The sequence below is a fragment of the Passer domesticus genome, chromosome 12, assembly GCF_036417665.1.
Source record: "Passer domesticus isolate bPasDom1 chromosome 12, bPasDom1.hap1, whole genome shotgun sequence".
Taxonomy (NCBI): Eukaryota; Metazoa; Chordata; class Aves; order Passeriformes; family Passeridae; genus Passer; species Passer domesticus.
The window spans coordinates 17,707,115-17,729,442 of record NC_087485.1 but is presented as its reverse complement, the minus strand read 5'-3'; the positions used below and the strand labels follow the sequence as shown (position 1 = coordinate 17,729,442).

The 22,328-nt window shown below is 36.8% G+C and overlaps 1 protein-coding gene and 1 long non-coding RNA gene across 5 annotated transcripts; both read left to right on the top strand.

Annotated features, from left to right (window-relative positions):
- The first annotated feature begins 1,510 nt into the window (after positions 1-1,510).
- Positions 1,511-4,209, top strand: LOC135279679 (uncharacterized). Of its 2 annotated transcripts, XR_010346901.1 has the most exons (4): positions 1,511-1,534; positions 3,024-3,127; positions 3,462-3,537; positions 3,687-4,209. It is a non-coding gene; the product is annotated as an uncharacterized LOC135279679 (long non-coding RNA). The 2 variants fall into 2 exon arrangements; XR_010346900.1 differs by lacking the exon at positions 1,511-1,534 and having other exon boundaries at positions 2,617-3,127.
- A 3,573-nt stretch (positions 4,210-7,782) lies between these two features.
- SLC7A9 (solute carrier family 7 member 9) lies at positions 7,783-20,858 on the top strand. Of its 3 annotated transcripts, none has more exons than XM_064386840.1 (14): positions 7,783-7,938; positions 8,546-8,889; positions 9,168-9,293; positions 10,452-10,599; positions 11,537-11,779; positions 12,317-12,442; positions 12,778-12,877; positions 14,250-14,294; positions 14,644-14,767; positions 16,532-16,635; positions 17,429-17,525; positions 18,776-18,925; positions 19,493-19,667; positions 20,578-20,858. In XM_064386840.1, the coding sequence occupies exons 3-14, from the start codon at positions 9,189-9,191 to the stop codon at positions 20,640-20,642; spliced, it is 1,482 nt and encodes a 493-aa protein (XP_064242910.1). In that variant the 5' UTR covers positions 7,783-7,938; positions 8,546-8,889; positions 9,168-9,188; the 3' UTR covers positions 20,643-20,858. The 3 variants fall into 3 exon arrangements, with proteins under 3 accessions (XP_064242910.1, XP_064242911.1, XP_064242912.1); XM_064386841.1 differs by having other exon boundaries at positions 8,546-8,962; XM_064386842.1 differs by lacking the exon at positions 8,546-8,889 and having other exon boundaries at positions 7,850-7,938.
- The last annotated feature ends 1,470 nt before the right edge of the window (positions 20,859-22,328 follow it).

Below are 22,328 nucleotides of genomic sequence, written 5' to 3'. Positions count from 1 at the left end.
CCTGGGGGTGCTGAAGGAACTGGACATGGCACTCAGGGCTCTGGTTTGGTTGACAACACAGTGTTTGGTCAAAGGTTGGATTTTGGAGGCCTTTTCCAACCTTAGGGATTCTGGGATTCTGTACTCTCCGCTCATACAGATCACAGCCTGCGTGAGCTCGACTTCCCTGAAAATGAAAACTTTATAGATGCAGTTTGAAGAAGAGCTGAATTCCTCCTACTTCTGAAAATGTTTGTGGTTTCAATTCATGTTTAAGATGAAAGCATGGTCAGGGTGACAGCAATCCCCAAGAGCAGAGTTCTGTTGTTTATGCACTGTACAGCTACATCAAAGCCATCAAATAGTATTGCTCAGTACCAGCCACTGACCAGTTTAGTTTTCTCCACTCCTTGCTGCTACATACAAAGCTGACAAACTGCTAAAGGATAAGCAAGCTCCTGATCTGCTAACATTGACTGCAGTGTCACCTTTGGAGGGAGCCTCTGGGAGTTATAGATTTCAAACTAGTGTCTTGTGTTGCTTTAAAAGAAAGGTCTCTGCCAAGGAATGTGGGAACCTTCCTGGAATGGGGAATATGACCCCCTTCTCTCCAAATTATTATAACTTTGAAAATGCGGGGTTTTAGGCAAAGATATGGGAGAAATGGAATAACAGTTCTTTATGTGTATGTATATATATATATATGTGTGTGTGTGTATAAATATAGAGACAAATATATATATACACATAAACACACACACCCCCATCCCAACATATATATTTATATAAATATAAATAAATAGATAAATATACACACACATATATATACACAAACACATGTACATACAAACAGGGTCAATCAAAACCCAGCACCTTTTTTCTCTCGGTGTCACCCCCAATCCACCCCCAGCCAGGACTATTTCAATGGAATGTCACACCCATCTTGTCACACTACATCTTTTGTTTCCTAACTGCCCCATTTGTCTCAGGCCTGCTCCCAGGTAGCAGATGGGAGAAAAATTCACCGAAAAAAACCAGACCCAGAATATGAGGGAAAAGTAAGGAAGAAGAAAAAAAAAACAACTTGTAATCATTTGTCATTTTTCTGTTAACGTCAATAATGGAAATAAATAACTTTTAGTAACTGTGAAAAGCAAAGTTCACATTTTAGAAATTGAAGTTCAATAAGGGATAAAACAAGGGACAAATATCCAGCTCTGGGGAGCTTTTGGTGAACGGCCAAAGAGCACAGGGTCAATTCAAACATCGTTCTCTATATACTGCTACATTGCTGGGGGTACATGCATATTCATGATTTATACATTATTCAAATATTCCTTTGAGTTTTTGCTGTTCCAGAAACTCTCTTGTTTGGTTTTAACCTCTGACTTGTCTGCAGGACATTCTGTAAATTGGGTCAATATACTTTATTTCTTCCTCTAGTTCTCTCCTGTTGTTTCACACTCCCTGATATCGAGGAGTGGATAAATCCTCCCTGGATGCTCGTGCTTTGATTTCTGTCACTGTTATCACGTGGAGAGTCCAAAACACAGGTGTAAGAAACAAAATAATTGCTTTACACCATTCTCTGAGTTAGTTACATAGAAGTATTTTAGTCTCTATTTTAACATTTTGCTAAGGCCTATGATACATTACATTTATCACACTACTATTCATATAAACTATACAGTGCGTATATAAACTGGCAGATTATACTATACCAAAGCACTTAAAAGTAAGTATAAATTGTACCATATCAAAATACTTGTGACACAAAAAGCTAATCTATGAATGTGAAAGCCAATATTACATTGTCACCTCTAACAGCAATCCTTGAACCACACTCAGGACTGAGATTAAGTTCACAGAAGAGAATAACAGAAGCACAATCTGATCCGTACAACCACCTTGAGAAACTCAAAATGCTGAGACTGGCAGAGGCTGCAGAGCTCCTGTCACGTTCCTGGAGCACTTGTAACCTAAACTCCAGTGTACTCTGTGGACACGATATGGATATTGTAAACCTTTACAATAAACCCCTGCAGCAATCAGCCAAAGGTCTGCTGTCTCCTCTCCAGCTGGCATGATTTGCTTAGAGATCACTTCACACCTTCCAGGGCACTGGAACCCTGCCTGATGGTCACAAACCTTTAAAATTCAAATTCAAAGCTTTAGGATGTCTTCTATACACGATAACTGAAGAGCCACAAAAGCTTTTTGTGGTTCTAACTGCTGTGTCTTACGAAGGTGGCACACTTGTTCTCATTTCTTGCCCATGCTTGGCATAGTTTCCAGCACACTACAGAAAAGCCAGGATAACTAAAAATGCCTTTATAGGAGGATTTACTGGGCCACTGCTGCCAGCTGATGTTTTGTTAAAGGTGTATACCTTAAGAATTTTAAAATAGCTTTTCCTTGTTTCATAGATGCTATGCTAAATTTAGATGACACAACACTAAGAAATTATTTGACTGTTTTAGTCTAGTACAATAACTCTACCCATGCCAATTGATCCTTTTTCTATTACCCACCTGACAACAGAAACTTGCTATTTGCCCTTGACCACAGCTGACAGAGCATCCTGACTCTGTTATGTCGCTCCAGTTACAGAATCTTCCAGATCTTCCAGTTGGTAAATGGAAACCACGAAGTAGTTTCAGCTTCCTCTCACAACAAAACATAAAAACATTCTTCCATTCCTACCTTGAAAAGGAGAAAATTCAGGATTTGTGGAACTGTAGTCACATTCAAGTTTCATTGATGAATTTACAGAGCACGTTCTGTCCATAATAACTGAACATAATTTTGCCAAATTTTGGAAAAAATAATGTGATTATATATTCAAAAAGCAAACATTGCTATCACCTTTTAGAAACCAAAACCACAGGAGAATTCAGAGTGAAAGGAATGAGAGACTTTTCTTTACAAACGAACTGTGGATCTGCTGGTAAATGGAGCTAGATACTGAGAGATAAAGGAAACAATGGGAAGAATTTTACTGACTCTTGAGTGGAATGAGAGAGATTTGTCTTCACAAACTGCAGGTCTGCTGATAAATAAAACTGGATACTGAGAGATGATAGAAACAACGGGAAGAACCATAAATTCCATAAGGAATTCCACTGATTGACACAAGGAAAAGACAAAGGTGGGGGATGATACATTAGAAGGGAGTCTTAGGTCTCAGGTGTTTGGGAAGTCTGGACCTCCCAAGCACCTCAGCTAATGGGAAAAGAGGAAAATGTGGCCGGGAAATTGGGATAAAAGGGAGGCTGCATCCTCCTAAAATGTGAGAGAACACAGGGCAACGCCCCGTGGCCTCTCCTTTTATTTGAATAAAGTGAAAAGGACTCCTCTGTCTACCTTTTAGACATAAACCTCTAATGTTTGTGGATTACTTTTCCTGCCAGGAGTAATTCCCAGTAGTTCCAATGCCAGCTACAGCTAAAATAGTGGCGTCACTTTTCCCTCCCCTCTGCCAGCCAGGACAGAGCCCTTCACACTCTGTGTTTTGGTTGTGTAAACAGCAGGGAGAGTCTGACACTCCGTCACACCAAGGTAAGTCTGTACCCGTGTTATGTGAACTGACAGAGCTTTGATAAGGTGTACTTACCTTATCTTTATTTCCACTTTCTAAAAAAATTCCCCTGACCATTATAAGTCATTTAAACCCAGGTGTTTTCTTTTCTCCTACCTCTATTTCCAAGCCAGAAAGATGCTGCTTTTCAGGCCGGGAGATTGCCTTTCTCCATCTCAGAAGAGAGAACCTCCTAAGACTTTTTCACCATGAAAAATTCATTCCACTATCCTGGCACATTGCATCAGGAGCTCTGACAATTTTCCCTTGGGACTGCAAGTCCTTCCTTGGGCAGGCAAGGCTCTTCCATTTAGGAGAGTTCTCAGCACTGATCCTTCTCTGCAAATCTACTGCAAATAAGTATGCTAAAAACTCCATGGTGTCAATCAGCTTGGATCTAGAAAAGCAGAAGCACTTTGAAGGCTTCTTTAAGTTTAAAAATGTGGTTTCTCAGGGAGTGAGCTCTCCAGACTTTTTTAGTCCTGAACTATTTTCTTCTATACTAAATTTATTTCAACATACCTATATAACCACATATTCAGACATGAAATGTAGAAAGGAATATATTTTAGCTATTAGAATTGTTTTATACCTGAAATATTTGGTTTCAGTAAATACAAAATTAAAAATGAGACTTCAAGAGTAGCACAGAACATCATGACCTCAGTGGAGTGCTTCAGTACTCAGTGCTCCTTTCCTCAGCTAGAGGTGGGCACAGGACAGATCTGTCTTCCAAAACCAGTGCTAACTGGTAACCCCTCCTTGGTGGAAGGCCAGTGGAATGCAACCTGAGTTTTGGACTCAAAAAGGAGATCAAAGTCAGGTTTTGTTTTTAAATTAAAAAAACATGAGAAGTTGGATGTTTATCAGAAAAATCATTGATCCTGATCAGAGTTGGAAGCACTGTTAAAAACTTAAAAACTAGTGTGGCATACTAAAGCTGATTTTCTCCAGAGGTCATCAAAATTCCTTTAGAACATCCTTAGGAAGAGACTTCTTGATTTTTTTTGGTGACGTTTTGGATAGAATGACACACCCAGCATTTACAAGTTTATTGACAGTCTCTAAACAGCTCTGCTTAAAAAATATCTGATACAAAATAAATATCTCGTTGGACTAAAGACTCTGCACTATTTGGGCAGTTCTAGTACAAAACCTTTAGCAGACCTGAATATATTGTCAAAAGCCTTATTTGTCACAGGAGAAAAACCAATTCCACTGGAACCAAGAACTAAGTAGGGAAAAATACAGGTATTTAAACCCCAAATATTCTGTTAAGAGCTGTAGTCTATTGAGTAGTTCTGTTAAGAACTACAGTCACCTAATATTTCCTACTGACCTTCACAAGATGCAAAGATCTTGCAAACCAGTGGCACAACCCAGCATCACCACAGCTGTTAAATCATATAATTTCTTTATATTCCACTTGCAGCATAGCTGCAGTTACTTAGGAAAAAAAAAAGTTATTTAAAGGATGGCTGAGATCAAATCTTAGAACCCATCTATTAATGGTCAGAGTCAAAGGAGACCAAATGCAGGGAAACACACTGGTCCTCATTAAAATGCAGTAACCTGGAAGCAGGAAGGTTGGAATGGAAAGTATTCACCCTGAGATACTGCTAAGCTACAATTACAAACTGCAAGTTAGGATGATCCTTATCATTTGCTTTAGTATTGATCAAAGCAGAACATGCATCACTGCAAGCAATAAATACCAACCCTAACAAACATTAACCTTCATTTTAGTAAGTAATGATAATAAAAGGTGTATTTATATACTGTCCCCTTGCTATTTCCTGAATTAAAGTTCAAAATTACTTTTTACGATTTAATTGGTAAATGGCATTTTGAAAAGGTTCAAACTACAGTCCTTAAATAGGACCAGCCCTCAAAGTGTTTGCCTCAAAATGCCTTGGAATTTGAACTCATTCATGCCTTCATCTATTTGTGTACCTATTTGAGAGGGAAGGATTCTTTTCCCATGGCTTTAAAATGTAATTTCTCTTGTCTATGAAGAAAATAATATTAGAATCCTTGAAATCAATGTTTCTTTTTCCCTTCAGTGGCTGAGGAAAAAGAGGATTGCTGGTAAAATTAAAAATCTTTTAATGGGTTTACAGCATCCCAAGAAAAGCAACCCCTAAATTAAAACTAGACAATAAATGAAGATACTTTTCAATTTTTATAAAGAAACACAGACTGGTTAAGGTGAAATCACTGCAGAGACCTAAGGCACCAATTGAACAGGTGGGATCTCTCCAGGCTGACTAAAGAAAGCAGCTGCTCAGACAAAAACTCAAACCACATATTTTCAATGCTGCTTTTATGGGATCCGAAGAAACAGAACGGAAAACAGATCTGAAGGAGAAAGAAAAGACAACTGACACATGCATCTACACAAATTCATCAAAGATGACACCAAATCTAAGAAAAATTCCTCAGCAAAACTTTATCTAACAAAGCATTAAAGATTACATATCCCATTGTCTTTTCATCAAAACAACATGGGGTTTTTTGGGTTTTTGTTGGTCTGTAAGTTCCAGGTAGAGATGATGTGAAAGATGTGCCTGCTTCATTTCAAGGGACAATGTTAGCCCCAAATATGACCTCCCCTACTTTTTTGTCTTTTCACATTAGCTCTGTCAATAGTCTCTGTGGCATTTCAGGACAACACAGGTATGAGAAAATTATAAACCTTAATTTCAAATTAATCAGAATAAACAACACAGAGGTACATTATATAATATCTGATCCCAAATAAGATTGGGAAATGTGAAATTGTGAAATTGAAGGATATGAAAACATTGGTTAATTTTGTCATACATCAAAATTACCATGAAAAATATTTAAAAAGTCCTTGTAAAACTTTCATTAAAAGGAAAAAATTGTTCATACCTGTCTTTTCATAGGGAGCATGATTATAATTTTAACATATTTTATTCTCTTTATCTGTAGGCAAAGAAGAAAACCCCAAAGTTTTGTCTGGCCATTCTTACTCTGATAATTTTTCAATAAAAAGTTAATTAAGATGGAAGAGCTTCTCTCGTATCTTAACCCTATTTCTGTGATCATTAAACAAGAAAAACAAAGAGACAAAAAAGCCAGTGACTAAAAAAGTAGAGTTTTAATTTTTTTTTTCTGTACCACCATTACTTTGCAACCTCAGTCTTGGAGAAAAACATTCCCAGTGCAGTCTGGCTCAAGCACCAGAAAGCATGGCAAATATAAACTAACAAGTGCTTCACATGTTCTGAAGAGTCCTTTTTTAGTCACAGATTTACATCATCATTGCGGAGGGAATTCCTGTTGATCAATCCTGCATGCTTAATAAGTTTGTCAAAACGGGAGGAGAAAAATTGTCCAAACGTGTGATACTCAGGCCCAACAATTTGGTTTTAATTTCCAGCCCTGTACTGCATGTTTATGAGCCATTATCTCAACGAGGCAACAAATGTTAAATGTTAACATCAGGATCCAGTTCCTGAACATCTTTTAGCAGTAGGTATTTATTGACAAACTCATTTAGAGGAGGATGGTCAGGACTTACTGGTTGGAGTGTCATAAAGCAAAGGAGCTGTACAACTGCACTGCTAAAAACAATTAAGTGATTAACATGATTAAGTGACTTTTTGCAAGTGTTTCAGGGATGACTAGCTCAAATGAAAGCAGTTACCTTATGACAGAATTCAGGATAATAATACTTTTTTTTCCCCTGGATATACAACTGCATAGAAACAGAATGGCATTTTTCACTGAAGCAAGATCTTTTAATTTTTACAAAAAATGGAAAATATTTGTAGCTGCAAGCAAAGGGAACACCAGCTGCCCACTCAGCTGCCTCAAGTTAATGAAAAACAAAGGAAATATTTTTGCTTATGCTTCTCTACCTTCTCAAGATACAGACATCAACTATTTTTAATAGGCTTCAAATAACATCTGGGCACATGGTTTTAATGCACCCACAATGTGACAATTACTTAAAAGTTATCTTGCCAAAGCATTTCTAAATTAGCAACTGCTTGCTATAAAGAGTATCAAAATAGACTCTCCAAATTATGGTTCACTCTCACTGTGTGATACACCACTTAGGCCTTGACAAACATTCTCACAAATGGAACAAAGCTGAAAAAAACATTTTCTTGTTTTTAAAGATAAACTAATTGGACTATCAGTTCACCTGTGGTCCCTAACTCAAAACTTCTTGGCAGAGAATGGGTTTAATGATTACCTTTTATAACCTCTGTACTTAGGCTGCTGCTCCTTCATATTCTGGTTTCAGACATGGACATGCCTTGCTTGTGACTGGGGAAATCTAACAGGAGAAATACACTTGGCAAGGATTCCCGGGCCTGATTAACACCAAACAAATTTAAATAAATAAGGTAAGTGAAAGCAAGAATTGCTAAAGGTAATGATTGAAGCAGTGTAAATACATGACTTTAAAAGAGAGATGTTGGGCACAAAGCTAAAATGAAGTTCAGCCACCAAGCCCTGCATTCTTCATGTGTGCAGTTTTCCTTCATAGATTTAATCGTAAAAGTTAGATTCATTATGATTATTTTAAAAATCTATAATTCAGAAGGTAAACTTGATGTCTTTATAGCCTAAATGTTTCTGAAGACCAACAACAGTGACCTAAGTAGGTGTTCTGTCAATTTAAAATGCTGCAGGTTTTGTAGCCAGTTACTACTTAATTTACAAAAAAAACCTCAACTTATGTTTCCTAAACATGATGCCTTCCAGAGCTGCCATCTGTATAAAAGCATAAGGATCTTCAGCACTCAAATTCAAGTAATTATAGTTGTAAAGTCTTAGGAGAGAAGAGACTTTTGACTGAATCTGCTTTGGAGACTCAGGACCTAACTCGATCAATTTCCTTCACTGTCGCAGATTGTATTTTAGACCAGTACTGGGGGAAACAGCAAAATCCTCACCAGAAAAGTCCTTAAGTCTAAATTTAAATTTGAAAACAAACTCTTTACATTCCAGTTCTAAAAAGGACAAAACATTGAGTGGAAGACATTCACCCTGAATCAACACAGAGAAGCCTGGTGACCCTTTCTGAGGCAAAGAGCTGCTAAATAGATAATTCTAGGAGCCCACACTCTGTTTAGCAGATGCTTCCATCTCCAAGGAACTGAGGCAAGGCCTGATTTAGTGAAGAATGGAAAGAAGGTCCCTTAGATAAGAAGAAAACCAGCTTTTGGGAGGAAGATAAAATCTGTCTGGACCTTTGGAGTAGTGCAAAGGAAGGACTGGCTATAAAAGCTTGATCGTTGCAGTGAGGACATCCTGCAAGCTGAATGTGAGAAGGCACAGGCATTCCCTGCCAGGTGGGTAAGGAAAATCCCCAGCAAGTCAGAGGAGGAGGAGGAGGTGAAGCTGCCATCGCTTCTCTCTGAGCAGGTAGCTCCATGGGAGTCCCTTTCCTTTGAGTGAGTGTGTGCATGTGTTTGTTTTCTGGTAAAATTTACCTGCACTATTTTGTACCCGCGTGTATCAGCATAATCAAGCAATAATAATAATCAGCATAATCATAATAATAATCAGCAATAATAATAATCAGCATAATCAATCAATCAAGAGTAAGATGTTGTCGTTATTTCCTTAGAAATTTCAACAAGGAAAACAAATGGGTGAAGAAAGCTTGAAGAGAAGAAAAGGAGAGGACAAAGGAAGGGAGGACAGACAATCCATCCAGAGTCATGAGCCCCAAACGATGAACCTACAAAAGCAGGTTTTGCTTTTTCTTTCCTCTTTGGTCCGCGTGTCAGGGGCTGCCAGAGGGAGGCAGAAGGGATAATTGTGCTTATACATCATCATACAAAATCTCCACTGTGTCCCAATTTAGCAAAAATATCCTAATATGTGGTTGGCTTGCATTTTCAGAAACTGCTAGTTACTGAAGTTAAAAAGCTCTGATGTGAACAGACTAAACCTCCAAGAATATGTCGCTGAAGTTATCAGATATAAAAACAATTCAAAGACTTATTCTAAGTTGATCAGCTGAGGCATTTCATAAACTTTTTTTTCCACTTGTACTTTTCAGAAGTAATAGTGAGTTGTCCAGCTCATCGTTTCTGAAAGTATTCTGAAACTCATTTGTTAGTGATCATAGCTAGGAAGTAGGCACTGGTACTTGAAGGAAGAGAAGTGAAAATCTGTCTCCAGAAAATTACAGATGCTTCAGAAAACAGCTTGTCACTTCCTCTCAGGAGGGAGTGGCATTTCTCTTAATTTAAGTAGCCTCTAGAAAGATATCCATGGTTTTAGTTTGGTGTCAAGACTGGAAAAATACTGATGTTATTAGAGTAGCCATAGCTATCAGAAAATATCGAGTAGCCCATGCCTCAGTTTCAGTGGTTTCATGTGATATTGTAGGACACTACAGATTTGGGAGAGCGTGATCTTATCACCTAGCAGTATCAACACCATATACAAATATTAAAAGCAAGGAGAGGAAAACAGCTGCTCAACAACAACAACAAAAACTGGACTCCATCCATGAAAGACAATTTCTGAATCTTATAAAATTCAGAATTCATCAAGTGCTTGTAAAAGAATGTCATGGCTTAATCAGAGAGGAAAGGGCAAATTCACCCATTCAAGGTTATATTTGAGACTGACATAATTCAGTTTAATAAAGGAAATAGGCAGGCAAAACATAAACAGATGTACTTTTGAAAATTCCAGGAGCACACCACAGGGTACATAGAGATCCTGGAAAGAAGAGTGAAACTTTGCAAAATGGTTTAATATATTTATTTACAGAACTTACATATTGAAAGCCAATAAAAATAAGGCAGTAATGACAGTTATTGTAGTTTTATGACACTGAGAAGTAATTGGTGAATTACTAGAAATTGCTTACAAAAATATCTCATTTTACTTCAAGGTGGGCCTCATTAGTGGAATCTGTATGATTGTTGGTACAATTATTGGCTCAGGTATCTTCGTTTCTCCAAAATCAGTTCTTGCCAATGTTGAAGCTGTGGGTCCTTGTTTAACCATCTGGGCAGCCTGTGGAGTTCTGGCAACATTAGGTAAAAGACTCAACAAAGAATCTGAATCTTTGCCTTAAATCTTGATATCTGCTGTTTGTGCACACTACTCTCATTTCACAAATTAGCTTATAGCACCTAGACCAAAATCTACTAAATCCTGCTCTATATATGCAGTACCCAACCATAAATTAAAAATGGGGTGTTTATAGAAGACAAATTAAGTTTTAAAATTGTAAATCACACTCTATTTTGAAAGGAAGGTTTCGTTTTTCCTGCTTCATCCATTGACTGTAATAAAGATAATAGTCTTCTATTTAAATAGCTGGCAATATGTGAAATTTACTGGTAGTGAGCTAGGTACTTTCTGCTTGCTTTCTACTTCTGTAATTCTAATTCTGCTATCTGAAAATTTAGTACTAAGCACCTCAAAATATTTCAAGAAGTAAAACAAATAAATTTTTGAGCATTGTATCAGGTGGGACAGCATACAAGAAAAACCAACATGCCACATACAGCAATAGAACAGGAAGTATCACTGTACTTTAATGTTGAGCTCAGCAGACATTGTATTTCAAAATTGTGCAGAAAGTCTGTTTTTTCAAGCTTCCATTAGGTATGTCAGCCAGTGCAGTTCTCACTTAAATGATTTTGTGATATGTGATAGTGTTAATTTCTTAAACAGAAATCAAATGAAATCAAAATGTTTGTTTGTACTGTTTTGGTGAAGTCTAAAATATCAATGGTGGTAATTTTTAGGCTGCATCTGAATAATTTCAGGGTATTTCTTTCAATTGCTCACAAGTAATTACAATTTTATTTTGCATATACAGTAAAATATACAGGAACATGCAGAGAGTAATGGTGCACTGCACAGATCAATTTCCTTCACTTTTCTACCTATTAAAAAGTGATCATCTCTCCAAGCAGTCCCAGGTTCAAAAGTGCATGAACTAAACCTGCTTTTCTTGTTATTCAGGTGCACTTTGTTTTGCTGAGCTTGGTACAATGATCACAAAGTCTGGGGGAGAATATCCTTACCTCATGGAGGCATTTGGCCCAATTCCAGCGTTTTTGTTTTCTTGGACCAGCTTACTGGTTACAAAACCCAGCTCCTTTGCAATCATCTGTCTCAGCTTTGCAGAATATGCATCAGCTCCTTTTTATCCAGGTTGTGATCCACCCCAAGCTGTCATCAAGTGTCTGGCAGCAGCTGCTATTGGTAAGAGCCACGCTTTTAGACAGAGCAGATCCAACACTGCAGAGTGAGCTGTGTCTGGCCCCATCACTTTCAGTACCCTGAAACTTCCTTATGTTCATCTTCACAAAGACACCAGAAATCTTTAAGACACAGTTATTATTCCCACAAGAACTAATTAAACAGCATTAAAAGGGTGGGTTTAAAAATGGTTTTTTCCCTAGTCTGAGGTTTTTTTATTCCTCCTTAAGATTGATACATCTATATAATGAATGCTTATCTCTAGCAGAAAAGGAAGAAAAAATGGCTGTATAAATACTATTTCTTTATTTATCAGAAAGCTGTGCAACTTCAAAATGTTTTAATTAAAGGTACTATAAAAGTCTAATTCATAAATCTATTTTTCCTCACTATTTTAAAAATTATCCACTGTAAGTAAAACCTATATATAATATAGACAAAAAGTGTGACAGAAAAGCAGTACAGTAAATAAGGGGAGGGGCAACTTTTCTTTTAAATTCTGACAAACATTGCAAAAAATTATAATTTGATTTCTTTTAGTGGTAATTACAGTTGTGAATTCATTGAGTGTGAAGCTGGGAAGTTACCTCCAGAATTTTCTCACAGCTGCTAAAATGATCATTGTCACAATCATTATTGTAAGTGGAATTGTTCTCCTTGCACAAGGTAATAAAATATATTACTTGAAAAATTTTTTTAGCTTTTGTTATGATAATTAAAAATTCCCCACTGACAGAAGTGATGACACAGAAATAAGGCACAGCCCTGAATCTCTTCATTCGGGGTTTTAGTTCTGCATCTCTTGGAAATTATGGCATTTTCTTTCAGAGAAGGGGATGGGTGCAAAATGCAACACTACAGATCAATTAATATAGAAGGGTATTCATTAATTTTATAAGTGAAAAGTTTCAAAACATGGGACATGTGGGAATGTTTTTTCATCTGGTGGCATTACAAGAATTAATTTCAACATTGATCAGTAATCTTCCTCTTATTTGCAGGAAAAACAGATAACTTCAAAGATTCTTTCAAGGGCAGTAAAATTTCTGTTAGCTCTATCAGTTTGGCATTTTATAATGGACTCTGGGCATATGATGGATGGTAAGAAATCTTTATTAACCTTCACAGTTACATTTTAACAGCCTTTAACTGGTTTACTCTCTCCCTGTAAAACTCCTTGAAGAAGTTAGAAACTGACTTGTTATTAAGAATGTCTTGATGAATTCTGGAAAAAGAACATTAGTTTGGGTAAAACCCCCCAGAACTTCTCGCTCTTTTAGTTGCTATTTATTAGGGAAAGAAAATATATTAAATCCCAAAAGGACTACTACTCCTGCTTTGTTGCTGAAGGTGCTTAGATGCTGCAGTAATGAGGAGAATATAACACATTTAATTCCATTGTGTTAGACAAAACAGCTTCCCCTGCAGGTTTTCCCATCAAACTCCATTTCTCGTGAAATATGGTGTTTGATTAGTCCTGGAGAACATAAAAAGGAACATTGTGTCAGAAATGATAAGGTTGAACTTGCAGATTTTCTTCTTAGGGAATGTCAGTTGGCATAGAGCTCTGTTGGCACAAATCCATTGTTATTCTTAAATGTGCAAACTGCAAAAGTCTGTACACAGGTCAGTACTTCGGAAGCAAATAAGAATACAATCTTGATCTACCACGCAGCAATTCCCATTTAAAACCTTTTGAAACTGAATTTATTTTAAATAGATTCTTTTTTTAGGTTCTGTTTACAGGCTTGAGTGTCTCAACTCAGGCATGTAAGTCTGTTAATTCAGGCATTCATATGGACTTTTTAAGAGGGCAAAGAAGCTGATCCCTAAATAATTATTTGTGTATGTAACCAACAGGCACTAATGTCTGAAAATTTGCCTTTGAACTGTAAATACTGACTCCAGATTTTCAGAGTGGATGAATATAACAACCTTGTTTCAATTGGTCTAAACACTCTAGCAAAAATGGGTATTTGGAAATTATAATTCAGATGGGTAAAATTCTTAAAAAGGTTTTCATGCCTGTCTTCTAAAGGCAGAATGACTTACAGAGCCACTCTGACACAGCAGCAGACTTGCTTTTCTCTTTGCCCTCAGCACACCCGTGCTTTTTTTTGACAAGACTCAGACACTGCAAAGCTTGAAGTTGAAAGGCAATTTTGTAAATCTAAGATGTCTGCCAAAATTTTGTTTGATTATTCTGGGACATTTTATCCAATATTTAGAGTCTTAGAGACACTAGAGATAATGCAGGAAGAGATTGTGAATCAATACCCTGACTTTTGGATAAGAAGCTCACATTGGTTTTGTCCTGCAGTTTTCCCACTTAAAAGATTGATTTTATTTTTTTTTTTCCTTTTTAAAACTGAAAAGATGAAAAACAATAACACAGGAAATAACCTCACCTCATAGAATAGTCGTATTTAAACCCCTGACTGCTGAAATACTCTATGAATGTTTTTCCTTCCAGGAATCAACTCAATTACATCACAGAGGAACTTAAAAATCCTTACAGGTAACTGTGTAGGAAAGCAGTGTTTTTACTGGCAAGAAATCAAACACTATATATTTTCCTATAAGCAAGCATATGTTTTGGTTTGTTTTTTAGAAGCACTAATCTATTATTGAAGGTTTGAGCACTAACAGACAAAGGTAATTAGCTAATTATTATTACAGGCTTTGTATCTTTGCATAATTTGTACTTTTCCATTTTTTTACAATTCTGATTTCCATAGCTCTACAGTAAAAAAGAAAAAAAAAGAAAAAAAAAAAGTAAATAGGAAAAGTAAGAATCCACAGTTTACTATGACAACTGTAGCAGTGATCCAGCAATGCTGATGGGGTCTTACTTCTCCATTCTTTAGAAATCTACCACTCTCTATAATTATTGGAATCCCCTTGGTCACAGTTTGTTACATTCTGATAAACGTTTCCTATTTCACTGTGATGACTTCAACAGAGCTCCTGCAGTCCCAGGCAGTTGCTGTGGTAAGCTACTTAATTTTGTAATAGAACATCTGCATTGAAGTCATGTAAGCCACTAAATTCCATTAATTCTTTGTGAGATAAAATTCATTTTAGTCTAAGCTGTTAGTGCCACCTTTCCCCCCATTATCTACTATCATTCCTTAATCTAAAATTTCAGTAATGCCTAATTAAAAGAGTAGTTCTGTCATCTCCAAATGGGAATAAAAGAGGGAAGCAAAAGTAAAGCAGTTTTCTGCAAACATTCTGTAAACATTGCAGGTCAGAGAGGGACTGCTTCCCACAGGCATCAAAAAGATGGAAAGAGAAATCACATCTGGCAGTTGCTTTGCCATTTTCAGTGTTCCCAGTATTTCTAAGAAAGAAGCACATGCCAAATGACAGCACAACAAAATTTGTAGTTATGGAGATAACAGCACATAGTCCATCATTCACTTCCACTTTTCTTTTTGGGCTTTTTTTTTTTTAACATATTTGAAAGATAGGATTTTTATATTTTTGCAAGACATACTCTCAAAGGTAAAAGTAGAAATTACAGAAGTTTCTGAATCCATAAAAAATACACCTGCCCCTTCATTTCCACTCAGTACATTTTCTGTGTCTCTGAAACAACTGTTCAGGTCCTGCAACAATTTTCCTAATGCTAGTTTTTTTGGAAAACAAATAGTGTGTGACAAGCATTTAAATATATATATATAAAATAGTCTAGCCCAGTGAAGAAGTACAGCAATGTTGAAATGCTTAAAAATTTTAAAAATCAAAATCAAAATTAAATAAAAACTAAATAAAAATTTATTTAAAACATTTTAAAATAAAAGCTTTTAAAATTTAGCTCTCCTGTGCATTTCAGCAGTGTGTCTGCACCAAAAGGTACAGCAAAGAATGTATGAAGTTAAATCTTGTATAAGAACTAGTCCTCTTCAATACACCTTTAAACTTACAATCTGAACAACACCCAGCAACCAGCAGTGAACCGACCAGACTGAATTAACAGAACCTCGGCACTGGCTCTGAGCAGAGGCAGCACAGCAGAAGGAGAGCCCTGTGCAGAGCTCTGCACAGCTGTCAGCAGCCTTTGAGTGCCCTACTCCTGGACCAGGACACATCACTGATGTCAGACTTGTGCAAAACCAAAGCTCTTCATGCTTGACTTACTAAAATAAGACCAAAACCAACCCAACCAAAAACTAAACCTACCTGTCAAAAACATTTAAATTCAAATTCATTTGCTGTTGGTCAATGTACCTACCTGGGATCTACAACAAGAACCAACAAACCACACCACAGGTGGAAGTTCAAATTAGTGAAAGACCAGAGGGAGTTTGTCCTTGTTTGCCCCAGGCTCAGGCTGTCACTGCTGGTGTTACTCCTCCTGGAGAGGCTGAAAGCAGCTTTCTGTATGGGCAGTGCTCTGCAGCAATGCCATCTTCCTTCCCTCAGGCTTTGCAGAGACGTCCCAAAGCAGGTGTCTTTTAAGAGAATTTAATTTCTGGGTAGTTTTTACACCTGCCTTCCAATGTCTCCTACAGATGTTGCATTTTAAACATCATGGCAATAATACTCCACTCCATTTTATACTGGCCAATGAATGAATCCAGGTCTTTATTTGGCAGAGTATTCTTTAATAACTACACAAAATATACAACATGGATTTTGTTGGTAACATAGTTCAGATACCCATTTAACTACAAAGAGGCTCTAACGTTACTGATATACTAAATGGTAGTTAATATGACAAAAGTGATTAATTTTAATCCCATTTCCCAGACATTTGGAGATAGAGTCCTTTATCCAGCCTCTTGGATAGTTCCTCTCTTTGTGGTATTTTCGACACTTGGATCTGCCAATGGCACCTGTTTCACTTCAGGCAGGTAAGTCCCCATTCTAAATATCTTCACATGAAAGGTTTTGAAGGGTGGAAAAATATATATGCATGTATCTACAGACATAAGGACATTGTTCTGATCCACATTGCACAAAATGTAACTTGAAATTGCCTGTAAATCTAGCTATATTGTTTAATTTTCAAAAATAAAGAGTGGCTATTCAGGTTTGAAAAATTACAAAACATGGTCTCTTCTTAATTCAATGAAGGTATACCACTATAGCACAAAAGGTTTTTTCATCTCTCATAAATTTTAAAGCTGAGAGTTAAACAGTTAAAAGTTACTAGTAAAAACATGACTACACCAGCAAAGGTAACCAAGAAGCTATTCCCTTCTATCAGCTGTTCAGCACTTCCATTTACTATTTAAAATATTTTAAGATTTCAAAATCATCTGAATACAATGTGACTTTAAAGACCATTTTTTGACAAAAGGTTGTCAATATAGCTTTTTGCTACTAGACACATGAAAAAGGAAATATTTAATTAAAAGGGACACAGTCGGTGACATTTCCCAAAATAATTTTCAATTTTATGTGCAAAATAATGATTCTGAAATTAGTTTCAAGTGCACTATTTTAATACTGGTTCAGAGTATGTTTTAGCTCACACTTTAATACTGGTTATTTAATTTCCCTTATTTTGAGCTGCTACAATCTTTAAATCCCAATGCATATCAAAGAAAACACTGATGAAATTAGTTGGAAATCTATTATTAGTAAGACTGTTTAAAGTCTAGGTGCCACACTAACTGCATTGCCTTGTTTTTGTTTTGTCAGACTTGTTTATGTTGCAGGTCGTGAAGGGCACGTGCTAAAGATACTGTCTTACATCAGTGTTAAGTACTTAACACCTGCACCCGCTATCATATTTTATGTAAGTATATATTTAAATACATAAAAAAAAATTATCACCTATAACAAAAAATTCTCCAGTCATACATACTTTCACAGCTTCTTACAAGCAGTTTTGACACTTATCATAAACTATCTACACAAGAAAATTGCTAAATACATTTTAGAAAAAAGACTACATAAAACCCCCTGCTTCTCTTAATTTGAACATATTAATTTCAGAACTGAACTTTAAAAATCAAAATGGTTAAGAATCAATGGCATGTGAACAAAAACTTAAATGAATGGTTAATATTAGGGAATGCTTTCATAGGATGCTTGCCAGCAAGCTACCCTGTTTGCTCCATGTAGGAATATTTCCTCCATGTAGAAAATTTGCATCTCACTAAAAAAAAGTCCAGTCAGTAAATACACTTAAGAATAAATCTAGAACATCTTGTTATTTTTATTTTACCCATTTATCTTCAAGGCAAAACAAGATATATTCAATCCTGTCAGGAAAATTAACTCACAAACACCAGAGGTTTATGGCCAAAAAGGAGACAGAAGAGTCCCATAACTTTATTTGAATAAAGGGAGAGGCCATGGGGCATTTCCCTTGGAGTCTCTCAAATTATTAGAGGACACAGCCTCCTTTTTATCCTAATTCCCTGGCCACGTTTCCCTCTCTTTTCCCATTGTCTGAGGTACCTGGGAGGTCCAGATGTCCTGCATCACCTGATACAGACCTCATTTCCAAAGTGTGACCCCTGCTTTTTCTTTCTCCTTATGTCTCTGTTCTTTTTCTCTAAATCCAGACATGTAGCACAGTCTCGAGTGAGTAACAGCCTTTGTCAATTAGTGGAATTCCTATGGAATTTATGGTGCCCATTGCTTCTTTCATGTCTCCATATCTGGCCTTATCTACCCTCAAGCCCACAGTTGTTTGTAAAGACACCTCCTCCTCATTCCTTTCAATCCCAGTAACAATAAAAACCTAAAAATATATTTTGTATCTTCAAGATAGTCAGTCAGCAATAAAACAGATTAATGCATAAAAATTATAAGCATTTTTGACTTAAAATGGAATTAAGATTGCACACAAAAATAACCACATGTTGGCAGGAGGCAGTCACAATATTTAAAAGTGCTGCAATACACTTACCCAAATATTTAATCAAAAGCATTCACAGTTCATACTCTGGGACACTACACATGCAGTTGTATTGAAAGAGAAGTAAAATTCAGCCTTCTTCTATAATAAACTACACTAATTTTTGTTTTCATTTTTAGGGGGCCATTGCTATTATTTATGTTATTCCTGGTGACATCAATTCACTCATAAATTACTTTAGTTTTGCAGTCTGGATATTTTATGGTTTAACTGTACTTGCACTAATTGTGATGAGGTTTACAAGGAAGGAACTCAAGAGACCTATCAGGGTAAGTTCTGTATGGCTTTTCCTCCACCCCATGTAGCATGAATTCACACTCAGTATCTGGATATTTAAACAGCCTCCTTGGGCAGTACCTTGTTTTTTACTCCCCTTATCTGAAATCCAACCATTTAACAGCAGATCTGCACTAGGACTCAAAAGCTCAAACCTCATAAGGACTGGGAAAATATTACAGAATGCTGATTTTTACTTGCACAGACCACAGGTCACAAGCCAAAATTTCAGGGATGGGTAATTGCAGTCAGCAGACTGCCATTGAAAGAATATTCAAAATAAGACCCCAGGTCATTGCATGTAAGTCAGTTCCCACATTTATTAAAATGCAAACTTGTACACTGCAATTTGAAATATTCACTAAGAGATCATAGTGGATAATTTGGCAGAAGAGTTATCCCTGCCCATATTTCTGCTACTCCTTCAGTTGCCCCATCTGCTTCCAGAAAATTTTAAAGTAGAAAAATGCATAAGGCAATAAAAACATTTGTTCATACAGGCAACTTCTGTACAAACAGCTAAAGAATGAAGAAGTGATTTTCTTCTTTGTATCTTGCAGGTGCCCATCATCATTCCTGTCATAGTGACATTGGTCTCAGTTGTACTGGTATTGGCACCAATCATCAGTGCACCTGAACTGGCCTATTTGTACTGTACTTTATTTATACTTAGTGGACTTATAGCTTATGCACTTTTTGTTCATTTAAAATTCAGCTGGGCACAAAAGATATCAAGTAAGTATACCTCAGGTAGCCAGCTCTAAACCCAATATTTGCTAAACTTGAGATTAATTGGTATATAAAGTTCAGTATCTGGTCAATCCCTTCTAAAGCATGTAGCAGAATGTGGAGGGAAGCAATTTCCCTGGCGTGCAGTGGGCTTGACTGAATACTGTATTTCACTCCTTCCAGCTGAAAAGAAGTAATGTCTGACTTAAGGAAAAATTAATACACAGAAAACAACACATCACTGTAGTAGCACAAAGGAACAGAACTAATTAATCTGTAAAGTTAGTTTTCTCAGTTATCTGTATTTCAAAACATTGCTTTAGCTATTAACTGAAGATTAGCAGATATAAATTCTTATGCCACCAAACACTGGGCTTTTACCTCTGATTATTAATTTTACTATCCTTACTAAAGAAAATGTTAACAGCATTAGGATAAAAAGATAATCCCAGGGCTGAGTACAGTGAAAGCTGCAAGAGCCCAGCATGACCATTTATGAACTGATTGCATAGTCCCTAAAGAAACTCTGATATTATCTCAGGTAAAACAGGATACACAGGTATTTCTAAGAGGCTAACTGGAATTAGCTGAATACAACAGCATTAGTAGTTCTACAGACATTCAAAAATCCATATTCTATCTCTATTGTCCCCAGGATGATTAATTATAATGTAATAATTATAATTAATTATAATTTGTATTATATAATTGGAAGTGTTGTGCTCTAATGTAAATTTGGAAATATGGAATGCTGTAGTTTGGATCTTAGGACTGCTCATTCCCCACCCTTTATTTTTCATTTTGAAATAGGAATTGAGATTAAAAAAAACAACTACACAGAAGGATAGTTTTATCACTTAAGAGTTTGAATTGAAATTTCTCTTATAAAGCCTCTAACAATAAATCTTTTCCTCAGAGCCCATCACTATGCACCTTCAGATGCTTATGGAAGTTGTTCCAGAAGAGGAAGCTACTAAATGAAGTATTTTATACCCACCAGGTTGTTTTTAAGTGCTGTACTGGTTCAAGTATATTCAATTTAGTTTGGCACACATATATACTTGCTAAATTGTTATGTTTGTACTGGTGTATTAATTTTGCAACACTTCAGTACTTCAAAGCATCAAATATATATAATAAAAGATTTCTAAGCCAGACTACAGTGTCCAGCAAAGCTGGTTTCATTGTTTGTTATAAGTTATGGTGTCTTGTTTTCTGAATTAAATTTTTTAGCAAAGATGTGTTTTAATGTCTTTACAAACAATTCCATGGGTGTCAACGTCTTTGAAATGAGTCAATGCCTTTGAAATGGGTGTCAACGTCTTTGAAATGGGTCAATGTCCTTGAAATGGGTCAATGCCTTTGAAATGGGTGTCATCGTCTTTGAAATGGGTCAATGTCCTTGAAATGAGTCAATGCCTTTGAAATGAGTCAATGTCTTTGAAATGGGTCAATGCCTTTGAAATGGGTCAATGTCCCTACCAACTTCAAGCCACAGGCATGTGGCTTAGAGCATCAGTTTGACTCCTTAAACTGACATGGGTATGCTCAAGGCTGGGATTCTGAACTTTGGGGGAAAATGCCAGGTTCAAGGGGGATATGGGGTGGGTGGTTTGGGAAGGCTGCACCTTCCTGGTACCTCAGCCAATGGGGAAAGGAAGAGGGCAGCATGTGGCCAGGAATTTGGGATAAAATGAGGCTGTGCCCTCCAAAACCTCAACAGAGAAACCCCCGTGGGTGTGTGCTCCAGTGGACTCTCCCATTATTTGAATAAAGTTGCAGGACTCCTCTGTCTCCTTTATGGACACTGGTTTTTCACAGCATGATTTTCCATACAAAATTACTCAAAAAAACCTTTCAGTTATGAAGATGGCAAAACTTAGCAGCAGCAGTGTCAAGATGCTTCTGATGACACTATAGAAAGAATAATACAGCTCTTACAGCATCACAGAAAGGACAAAAATCACATTAACCAGACTAGCTCTATCCTCAGGTTCTCAGACCAAATATTAGCTATCAAAACATCAGTCTTTGGAGTTGGATATTGCATCCTATAACATCAGTCTCACAGAGAGACATTCTGGGTCTGCTGCCTTAATTGCAAGGTCCTAGAACAAAAAGAAAGGCAGTGCTGAGCTATGAAGCTTTAAGCTGTGCAACACACATTGGTGTTATGTTTTTTGGTTTCAGCCACATACACCTTTATATTTTTGCTCTCTCACTGAGCCCAGATCCATGATTTAATCTGGAAATAAAAAAGGAGTAAATGGCTGCTGATTTTCACATTCACTTCGAAGGACATCAACACCTATGAGGCTATGAGCTCCTTTCACACTATGTACTATCACATTCTCTAAATCATGCAGAGCTCTTGAACCTAAACTAACTGTACCAAGCATAAATATTGGTCAAAAAAGGTGCCTGCTCAGCAAATGGTTGCTGTCTCCATGTTTAACTGGCATCATGTGAAAAGCAACACACCCTGTGGAGTGATGCACTTTACCATCTGCTGCATGTATCATCACATTCTTTCATCCTTGCCAAGCCCAGTTGCTCTGTCCAGCAATTGCTCCCTGTCCAAAGGTCCTAGAATAAAAAGTAAGTGCTGGCCTTCACTTTCCCTCTGCAGCTTATGAAGTGCAGGACACAGCTCTGTGCACTCTCTGC

What these genes read in the sequence shown, in the direction of transcription:
- SLC7A9 (XM_064386840.1), top strand. Translation starts at nt 9,189, where the DNA reads ATGGGTGAAGAAAGCTTGAAGAGAAGAAAAGGAGAGGACAAAGGAAGG. An exon ending in TCTGGCAGCAGCTGCTATTG is followed by an intron (nt 11,780 to 12,316) that starts GTAAGAGCCACG and finishes GATTTCTTTTAG; the next exon opens with TGGTAATTACAGTTGTGAAT. An exon ending in AGTCCCAGGCAGTTGCTGTG is followed by an intron (nt 14,768 to 16,531) that starts GTAAGCTACTTA and finishes CCCATTTCCCAG; the next exon opens with ACATTTGGAGATAGAGTCCT.